This window comes from Solea solea, chromosome 18 (genome assembly GCF_958295425.1).
Source record: "Solea solea chromosome 18, fSolSol10.1, whole genome shotgun sequence".
In the NCBI taxonomy this organism is placed as follows: Eukaryota; Metazoa; Chordata; class Actinopteri; order Pleuronectiformes; family Soleidae; genus Solea; species Solea solea.
In genome coordinates this window covers 19,650,370-19,660,765 of record NC_081151.1, presented here as the reverse complement: position 1 = coordinate 19,660,765, position 10,396 = coordinate 19,650,370, and the positions used below count along the sequence as shown (strand labels likewise).

Here is a 10,396-nt window from a genome sequence, read left to right as displayed (position 1 = left end):
CAATTTTTAAACAGCTTTTGTGTTTAATTTTCAGTTTTTTAACAGAAAAAAGCCAGTTTAGTGTTGCGCTGATGTACACTCCAGTCCAGCAGGTGGCGCAGAGAGATAAAAGGACGGTGTGGACGACGTTTATGTGGAGCAGCGAAATTGTAGCAGAGTGAGACCTCTCTTCTCCTCAACACAGCAGTTAGCTTTCGGTTACGACACTCAACTGCGTTTGGTTCACGCTCGCTTCACTTTTAGTCACTTCTGCAAGAGAAACCGATATGTTTGCCGTCAGGAACGCTCTCCGCCGCGGCTCCAGACTCTCAATCTCCGCAGTGGCGAGGAGAGGATGCGCTGGAGGAGCTGGCGTCCCCGTGGACGACGTGGTGAACGGACTCACCGACGACCAGATACAGGTTCAGTCACGTCACGACTTTAGCTAAAATAACCCGACTTTTTGAACGTGACGTCTGCTGCACAAGTCGTCCTAAAGTCGGTCAACGTGAAGAAAAAAGTCCATGGCGGTTTAATTTGACGCTCATTGACAAACACAGTCATTCTGACGCGGTTACGTCACGTTAGCTAACAGGAGAAGTCCTTGACGTTAGCCGAGATCACGAAGTTAAAAACAACAACGCATTGATTTCATACTTGACAGCCTTTAAATGTCACTCTGAATTAAACTATTAAATCAAGTGTGGAAGTTATCTGTGTGTTATTGTAAGTGTTTTCCAGCTTCAGGTAGCACTGTTTATAAACTGTCTCTGGTTAGCGTAAACGGAAAGAAAGTGGGGGTTATTAAGGTCAGTCTAACACTACCATACACTTCATATTTATTTATTTAAATAAAGTAAGATAGGGTTTTTTGGCACCAGGAGGAGGAGAAGGTGTGGTTCTTTTAAAGGATTTGATTGGACAGAAGTAGCTGTTGTGGTCATTCAGGAAGGTAGCAGAGCATTAGCAAATGTTTCTATTATTTTCTATGAGTATTTCTCTTTTCAGTTTTCCCTTAACCAAGAAATGATGTGTAGTCTGTGTGAGAACAAACACAGACTATTATGCACCTAAGTGCATAATATAGCAATATTTGAATAATATTAATTGTATGTACAAAATCAATTGCTTTCTAGTTAAAAAGGAATACAGAGAAGAATTAAAAGGAGAAAAATCACAATGTCACGTTCCCCTTAAAGCAGCCTTTAAACAATAAAAATGAATGTTTTGTGCAGATATAGAAGATACTTTCACAGAAATATATTTAACGTCAACAGAAAAATGTACTCTTGAACTTGAAAATAAATAAACAAAAGAATTTCTTATACATTGGTTGTTACAAGGATACTACGCAACCAAAAGCTTTGCAGCATGATGGCAGAAATGCCAGGTTGTATGCATTTCAAAAGTAAAATCCAAAGTATCTTGGAGAAGTTATTTGAGGGTCGACATCCCACATTGTATTTCTTAAAAATGTACCAGAACTCGCCAAATGTGGGCTTTTATGGCCGAACGAAACCTAGAGGAATACAACTATATTGATATATATATTATAACTATACCATACCAGAATCAACACTACAATTTCTCAAGCAATTTTATTGTGAACCTGTTGAATTTCCCAGGGGCTCGTACAAATCACTACTTTTGGGTCCCAGGACTCACTACATTGAAAACCTGTCACTGCTTCATGGTCATTTGTCCCCACAGCCATCAGGATTTTTAATAACTCAGCTAAGCCCGGGTGTTTTAGTGACTTCCCATGTTTTTAGAGTGTTTGCACTGTCCTCTCTGCCTTATCCAATGTTTTTAAGCCAGTAACCTTTATTATTTTATTGCTGTATGTTTTTATGGTTGGATGTGTGTTGTTTTTATTCATTTATATGCATTGTTAATCCAGTGTGAGCTACGGGATACTCAAATTTCTCCAAGGGGATGAATATAATCTACCTTCCTATCCATTCATCCATTCATCATATAACATTACTAAGAAATACTGTGCAAATAATGGTGGTAAATTGTGGACAAAATAAGACTTTAGAGAACCTCATTATTTTGAACTTTGGGAAACACTGAAAGACATACTTCAACATTTTTTTTGGTACTTGCTTAATTGAAGTCTGTTCCTGTCGTTGTGTTCTCACAGCTCAGACATACGGTTCAAAGGTTCTTCGCAGAAAAGCTCGCACCGTATGCCGATGACATCGACAAGACCAATGAATTTCCAGGAATGCGGGTGAGTTGATGCGTATGCAATTATCAAGATAATATCTGTTATGTTTACTTTAAAACATGCAGCAGAAATTCTGTATTGGTAATTTTTATTTATTTTTTTGCATTATCTCTTTTTTTAGAATTTTTGGAAAGAGTTGGGGGACATGGGGCTCCTCGGGATCACTGCTCCAGGTATTATAACTGGAGAAAAACACTCTCATACTACAGTGTATGTAAAAGCATCACATAAACTTCCACAAAAGTGGTAAATAATTAATCTATTAACAATCTTTGTTATTAACAATTTCTTTGGAGGTGTTTCTAAAACTTATTGTATGTCTTTCAGTGGAATATGGCGGCACAGGATTGGGATACTTGGATCACGTCATTGTGATGGAGGAAATGTCCCGAGTGTCGGCAGCCATCGCTCTCAGTTACGGTGCCCACTCTAATCTTTGTGTCAACCAGATGGTGCGCCACGCCAGTGAGAAGCAGAAGGAGAAGTACATGTCAAAGGTCAGAGGCGATGCACCTTGTACTGTTGGAAGATGGGTGGGAGAGAGGCCCTAAATTAACAAATAAATCCCTCATTTTCCCCCTTCATTGTTCTTCTTCCTGTTGACAGTTAATGACGGGAGAGCACGTCGGCGCTCTGGCCATGAGTGAACCCAACGCTGGCTCAGATGTTGTATCCATGAAACTCAAAGCCAAGAAGAAAGGTACAACACACACACACACACACACACAAGAAACCTGCAAATGACTCTATTCCATTAGTACTGCTGTACACATTTATTATTACACCAGCGAATGTGTTTTAATCTTTAGGAGCTGTGTGCTGTTAAAATGAAAGATTTAATAGCCCATTAAAACGTTAAGGGCACGATAAAAATTAAAGACATGTTTTTTTTTTATAGGGAAATTACTTGAAAACAATATAGTACCTTTTTTTGTTTAAACATTTATGAGTTTTTCTTTTAAAATCCATTTTGTATTTATTATTTTTATAATTATATGCCTTTATACTTACATACTTAGCCCTTTTCACACTGAATATTACATTCGCCAAGTGACTCTTACTCAGCAGGGCTGTACGTGGGTTGTACACTGTCAGTGTGAACATAGTGTGTGCGCGTCACACTTTACGCTAGGAAATATCTTTGACGGCCCATGTGGCCATGCATAATTAAAGCCGGACATACAGCGTTCTTCAATAGACACACGTAAGCGTCCCACACAAAGCCCAAATGTCACGATTCTCCGTTTATGTCGGTGTGCGTCGGTGTTTCTTTGAGGTGAAGAGTTCTGCTGCTTTTGTGAAATCCAAACTTTGCGACAACTTGCGGTCCTCATCAGCCATGTCACGTTTTCCTCGGCGAGGCGGCTTCTTTGGGCGGTTTGGATTCGGTTTCGGAGAATCTGCGTTTGGCACGCACGCCGGATACGGGAATTACGGTGTCGATCTTCCCCAGATTTCCCCCAAAAAATCCAATCAATGATTTAATTATTTGGCATTTTTTCCACTAGACATTTTGACAATTTTTATTAAATTAAGGATCTGTTATGAATGAAGTTTTTGTTTTTAAGTAAGTCGTCACAGTTTTCACTGATGAGCTGAATAACCTCAGCGCTAGATTTGTGGAGACTCTCCGTTTAGTGAAACCCGTTTCCTCTTGATAATATCCTGGAGTCGGATAATTTACTAGTTTCTGGACCACACAGTTTGCAGTTTTTTGTTTGGCAGATCGAAATGAAGTGAGATCAGCAATTTGTATTTTTTCCTCCAGAAAATCAGACTTGCTGCTTCTCACTTATTGCTGCTGCCCTCTGGGGAGAGACTGGGCTGAGTCGAATAAAGCAACTGAATGGCTCAGAGCCAATGGAATCAATGAATGCACATAATATATAAACATGAATTTCAAATGATCTCTAAACAAAATCTTATCTGCAGTCTGTGATCACCGCCTGTAAATACTGATTTTGTTGATCGTAAGGATAATGGTACGGAAGTGATGTGTGTATTATGTCTGTTCTGGGTTAACCACAGAGACTGAAGTGTTTCCTGGATGAGAGCATTTATCTGTTGCATAGACACAAAATACTCTCTCTCTCGACTTTCTTTTTTTTTTTTTTGTCTGCGACAGGCGATTACTACGTTCTTAACGGCAACAAGTTCTGGATCACAAATGGGCCGGATGCGGACGTCCTCATCGTGTATGCTAAAACGGATCCGGATGCACATCAAAGAGGCATCACGGCTTTCATAGTAGAAAAGGTAAATACTGTACGTCCATCAAGTGTGGATATTTTCATCCCCTCAGCTTCTGGATTGATGTGTTGCTCCGGGAATGTGATGGAGTTACACGTTGTGCTCTGTTTTCCGAGCTCAAACTTGGTCCGTGTGTCAGAAATCATAGCGTTTTACACTCTCTCTGTGTTTTGTAGGGAATGCCAGGATTCTCTACGGCACAGAAGCTTGACAAACTCGGCATGAGAGGATCCAACACCTGCGAGTTGGTCTTTGAAGACTGTAAAATCCCAGGTGTGTGTTTTGAAAACCTCAAGCTGCCACATGGCGACTTTTCCTGGTTCATGCATTCGTGTGCAAGTGGATTCGGTTTCTGTTGACTGAGATTGTTGATTTCTCCGCCCGCGCTTGTTCGTTTGTTTGTTTGTTTGTTTGTTGTAGAGGAAAACGTTCTTGGTCCACTGAACAAAGGCGTTTATGTGATGATGAGTGGATTAGATCTGGAGAGGCTGGTGCTCTCATCTGGACCTATTGGGTAAGTTCACATTCATAATAATACGTATCAGCTGTAACATTAAAACCACTTATCTGGGAAATGGCGTGTTACAAAAACTGAAAACCTAGTCTTACTACAATCCTTGAAAGAAGAAAACTAAGCTTGTGTGAGAAGATCGTGAAGTTTCTTTGACCTCACTTAGTGATTTGAGTGCTCTAAATTAAGTGCTGCTGCTCGTCACTCGGCCTCTGAAGAATATGAAAGCGGGGTTTAATTGTCGGTTAAGTCCTTTTGGTTTCTAAGTGCAGCCCAAAACAAGCAAACATCCCATTTAATGTTGTTATCTGTGTAGTTTATATTTGCCCACATGAGCCATTTATTATAGTTACAGCCATAATAACTGGAAACCTTTAGATGTGGTTCGAAAGTGGAAAAACTCACACTTTTGGCTTAAAAAACACTGAGCATTAAGGTTATTGTTCTTGGCTTCTTGCTGTGTATAAAGTCACAAGTTGCTGCTAAATGTGATAATAAATGAGTCCTAATTATTACTCCGCAGCATCATGCAGGCAGTTCTGGACTTTGCTATTCCCTACCTTCACGTCAGAGAAGCTTTTGGACAGAAGATCGGTCACTTTCAGGTTTGACCTTCACTTCATACAGTCCAGCATATTTTTAAATGCTTCATCATATACATTTTCTTAGGTTTGCGGTTCAGAATATCACGAGCGAAAGGGTCCTAACATGATGTCACGTTTATGTGTTATACAGCTGATGCAGGGCAAGATGGCCGACATGTACACCAGACTGAGCTCCTGTCGCCAGTATGCGTACAACGTTGCCCGGGCTTGTGACAAAGGACATTTCAGTGCAAAGGTGGGATCATTTTTAATTATACGTCTGTTAGAAAATATTGTATAATACAAGCAATTGCATGCCTTACTGTATATCTATCTGTTGTGTTAATTTGGTTTAATGCCAAAATCTTGATGCTTGAACTACCGCCTTAGTTTGTAAACGTACTGATTGAATAGTTTACTTTAAAAAAAAAAAAAAGTCTAAATCTTATAGTATCTCATATTATCTGATAGTGTTTACGTTTTCAAATTGTGTTTAGAATGCCGTGTTTTGTCCTTTTCTAATTTCGTCAGATACAGGGGAAGAGGTGTTTTTTGTTTTGGTTGTGTTTTTTTTTCGCACACACACAAACACACACACACACACACACACACACAGTGACTGTGTCGGTTTGTGTTGTCGTTGCAGGATTGTGCCGGAGTCATCTTATATTGTGCTGAGAACGCCACTCAGGTTGCTTTGGATGGTATTCAGTGTTTGGGTAAGTGCTCCGAACCGTCAGAAAACACACTTTATACTAAACTACAGGCTCTGCAGAGAAATTGAGGGATATAAATTGATTCAGTGTGGATATGGTTGACTGCATCATGTTAACATTATACCACTAGTCAAAAATCACTTTCCATGCCGGGCTACGACATGCATTCATCGTCTGGCCTTTAGCATAGACATTGTAGAAGTTGGGACAGTATTTTTTTGTGACGTAGAATCATTCGACTCAAGTAAAAGACTCAAATTTGTATGATTTTTCTCTAAGCTTTTTTTTTCTCTTGTTGTTTTCATTGTCTTCCTTCTCTGACTCACATTTGAGACACCACGTTTCAGCACAACCGCTGGCGATGAGAACTGTGTCTAGTGCCTTGCGGTGTAAATAAAGTGTCTTTTACGTGGAGGAATAGAGAAGGAGGTGTGGCTCAGTGGCAGTTACCGGTGCGTAACAGTAGTGAAATGTGTTGGTTTTCATTCCAGTGCTCATGCTAACAGGTCAGAGCAGCGTCTCAGCCTGTTAGACGCGCGTGTCTGGCACTGAGCGAGCCTTTTCTGCAGCGGAAGCCAAGTCCTCTAGCATTTTGGAAAAACGCCTCCCGGAGTGGGAAAATCTCTGTGTATACAGTAAATACGCTACTTTAGGAAAACGACGCCATCATATTCCCAGCTCTCTCTTGCGCTGTCACTCATTGTCTTGTGTTTGGAGATTGTTTGACAGTTTTTATCGACTACTGTCAATGAAAAGGAACTAAGGTCAGTCTGAGAAGACGCTAGATGTCACTAGAACACGTCAGGGTTTTGTTTTGTTTGAATAAACAAAACAGATCCGTGATTGTTCCACACACAGTCTTGTCTGTGACTGGGTTTATGTTCTCTGTGTGTGTGTCAGTGAATACAGTTAGATGGATCTCCCTTGTGCGGCAGAATTCCGCATTTTCTTTTTGTAAAGTATTTTGGTTTATGACAGAAAGTCGGTAGATTTGTTGCGAGCTGCTTTTTTTAAAAATAATTTAAAAAAGTCACACGGAAACAGCTTGTATTGTAATTGCAAACATAAACAAACAAGACATTATTTCCCTTTCTTTCCTCTGGATCGGTCCATTCTGTCTCCGTGTCTGTTATTATATCTGTAATGTGTAAAACGTCGTCTTCTCTCTTTTTTGGTGTTTTGGGGTTCCGTGCAGGCGGAGATATTTGCTGAAGCGATGCCGTCTTTACGGGGGGAACCTTTTCAATTTCCCTAATCCCCAAATCTGCATGTTTTTGGCCTGTGGGAGGAAACCGGACAACCCGGAGAAAACCCACCCACACACACACACACACAGGGAGAGAACATGCAAACTCCATGCACAAATACCCTTGTTTGGACCAGGTCTTGTGTGGTTAGCCATTTTGCATATAGTTCATTTTAGGTCATTTCAGTAAAGACAATTATACAGAATATGTCTGATCATATGTCCACCATTTTTGTAATTTCATCATATTAAAGAAAAACTAAGTCCCCACGGTGATGCAGTGGCGAGCATTGTTGCCTCACACCAAGACGGTCACTGGTTTATTGAATACCAATTTGACTGAGGGTCTTTCTGCATGCAGTCTGCATGTTCTACCCTTGTGTGTGTGTGGGGGGGGGGCTTTCTCCGACAGTCCAAAAACACACAGAGGTTAATTGGACACTCTGTAGGCGTGAGTGTGAGAGTGAATGGTTGTTTGTCTCCGCGTGTTTGCCCTGGAATCGGCTCCAGCCTCCTGCAAACCCTCATGTGGAGGATAAGGCGTTTTAGAAAATGGATGAATAAAGGAAAAAAAACTTCTCATCATGTTGTCATGAGCAGAAACCAAGTACCGGGCTATAATTGTGTCAATATGTTAATGACAGAACACGAGTTGAAGGGCAGAAGGTTTCACTCGGTGCCGTCTTCATTTTTCTGTCTAAACTAAACGGAAATTAAATTTGTGATGAAATGCAATCAAACGCTGTATTATTGATGAGCAGAGTGTAGAGAGCCGGGACAGATACAGTGTAGTAGCAGCGCTGCAGCAGACATGTATGCAGATAGTAAAGTGATTTAAGCTTTATATTAACCAGATTCTGACTGATTTGTTCCCTTTTATATCCAGTAAACTAATTCCTTTTTTTGTATATTTTAACAGAATAATTGTAGGAGTTAAAGCCTTAGTTTAAATTTATACTTCAGATTATTTTTGAAGATTAAAAATGGACTTTACTCAGCCTCATTTAGGCTTTATAGTCGCTACTATAATGATAATAATAAGAATTTGTGCTTGAATGTCCATGTCAAGTGTGACTGGTTTAGTTTCATGCTTGTGTTTTTTTGTGCTACCTTTGATCATCGTGTTTGATCGATATTAGTGAAGCCGTGCATACTGGTTTGTCTATGGAATTAGATTTGTGTCAAATTTAATCATTCAAAAATATTGTATTTTATTGTTTGAAAATACACTCTTTCTTTACACTCCCTCACTTGTTCTTTGTGCTCCCTCACTTGTTCTTTACGTTCCCTTACACTCCCTCACTTGTTCTTTGCGCTCCCTCACTTGTTCTTTACGCTCCGTTACACTCCCTCACTTGTTTTTTACGTTCCCTTACACTTCCTTACTTGTTCTTTGTGCTCCCTCACTTGTTCTTTACGCTCCCTTACACTCTCTCACTTTTTCTTTGCGCTCCCTCACTTGTTCTTTACGTTCCCTTACACTCCCTCACTTGTTCTTTGCGCTCCTTCACTTGTTCTTTACGCTCCGTTACACTCCCTCACTTGTTTTTTACGTTCCCTTACACTCCCTCACTTGTTCTTTGTGCTCCCTCACTTGTTCTTTACGCTCCCTTACACTCTCTCACTTGTTCTTTGCGCTCCCTCACTTGTTCTTTACGTTCCCTTATACTCCCTCTCTTGTTCTTTGCACTCCCTCACTTGTTCTTTATGCTCCGTTACACTTCCTCACTTGTTCTTTATGTTCCCTTACACTCCCTCACTTGTTCTTTGCGCTCCCTGACTTGTTCTTTACGTTCCCTTACACTCCCTCACTTGTTCAATAATAACACAGGATCAATAATCTGATGTGTTGAGACTGCTCTGATTATACACACACCTAAAAGATTATGTGTCACTTTCCAACAGGCGGGAACGGTTACATTAACGACTACCCCATGGGGCGGTTTCTGCGGGACGCGAAGCTGTACGAAATCGGCGCGGGCACGAGCGAGATCCGCCGGCTCATCATCGGACGGTCGTTCAACGCCATGTTCAAATGAGCCGAGCAGAAAAGAGGCGATCGCTGAGCGATATTTGAGTGTCTATCACCGTGGCTGTTACTCGCACTCTGGATTATACTGGATGATGATGATGATGATGAGTTGGCTTGACCTGGGATTATGATTCAGAGTTGAAATCACAGAGTTGACAGCGATGTTACTGCAACAGACTAAACTGAATGAAATTGTCTTTGACTGTGTGAAGTGGTCTTTATGTCATTACAGATTTTCCTGTTTTGTGATGAGAATTAATTTGTAAGACTTAAACCGTGCCTATGTGTTGGTTCTTTGTTTTATTTTCGTATGGATTTTTCTAGTTTATTTCAAATTTAGTTCAACTAACTGGGAAATGACTTTAGTTTTCATTTGAACACTACAAGAGCTCGAAAACGACTGCTGCTGCTACTGACGTCTAAAGAGAGGAAGAGGGTTGTGAATGCTGTATTATTCATCATGTAAGGAAAACGGCACTTGGTGTTAAACTCCAGGACATCTTGACCGGTCGCTGTTACAGAGTTGACAGGAAAACATCCCAAGGATTTGCTCATATTTGCAGTGATTCTTGTATAAAACAGAAATGTAAATCTAAACTTTAGAGAGAGAGTCACAAGTGCAGTGCAAACTGTTTCTGATCATGAAGCAATAACAGCTAATGTGATTTATTAAAAAAGAAAATACAAGACACTTTGGAGGCTGTGAGTTCTCTTTAAAGAATATTTAACTACCTACAGCAGAACACTATGAAAACAGATGATGTGTAATTCTGTTATTACAGTTAATTATAGGTTATAATTGACTGTAATAATCAACTTCAAATCAATCTTCATCATGGAAGGAT

At 40.2% G+C, this 10,396-nt stretch overlaps 1 protein-coding gene across 1 annotated transcript; it reads left to right on the top strand.

The window, feature by feature from the left end:
* The first annotated feature begins 126 nt into the window (after positions 1–126).
* ivd (isovaleryl-CoA dehydrogenase) lies at positions 127–9,830 on the top strand. Its single transcript, XM_058616184.1, has 12 exons — positions 127–401; positions 2,126–2,215; positions 2,334–2,385; positions 2,540–2,709; positions 2,819–2,912; positions 4,338–4,468; positions 4,639–4,735; positions 4,883–4,976; positions 5,497–5,578; positions 5,709–5,813; positions 6,204–6,276; positions 9,425–9,830. The coding sequence occupies exons 1-12, from the start codon at positions 267–269 to the stop codon at positions 9,556–9,558; spliced, it is 1,257 nt and encodes a 418-aa protein (XP_058472167.1). The 5' UTR covers positions 127–266; the 3' UTR covers positions 9,559–9,830.
* Positions 9,831–10,396: the final 566 nt, after the last annotated feature.

Excerpts from the sequence above, each read along its gene's own strand:
- ivd (XM_058616184.1), top strand. The coding sequence starts at position 267 with ATGTTTGCCGTCAGGAACGCTCTCCGCCGCGGCTCCAGACTCTCAATC. Across the intron at positions 2,913-4,337 it reads ACTCAAAGCCAAGAAGAAAG|GCGATTACTACGTTCTTAAC; the intron begins GTACAACACACA and ends TGTCTGCGACAG. Across the intron at positions 4,977-5,496 it reads CTCTCATCTGGACCTATTGG|CATCATGCAGGCAGTTCTGG; the intron begins GTAAGTTCACAT and ends ATTACTCCGCAG.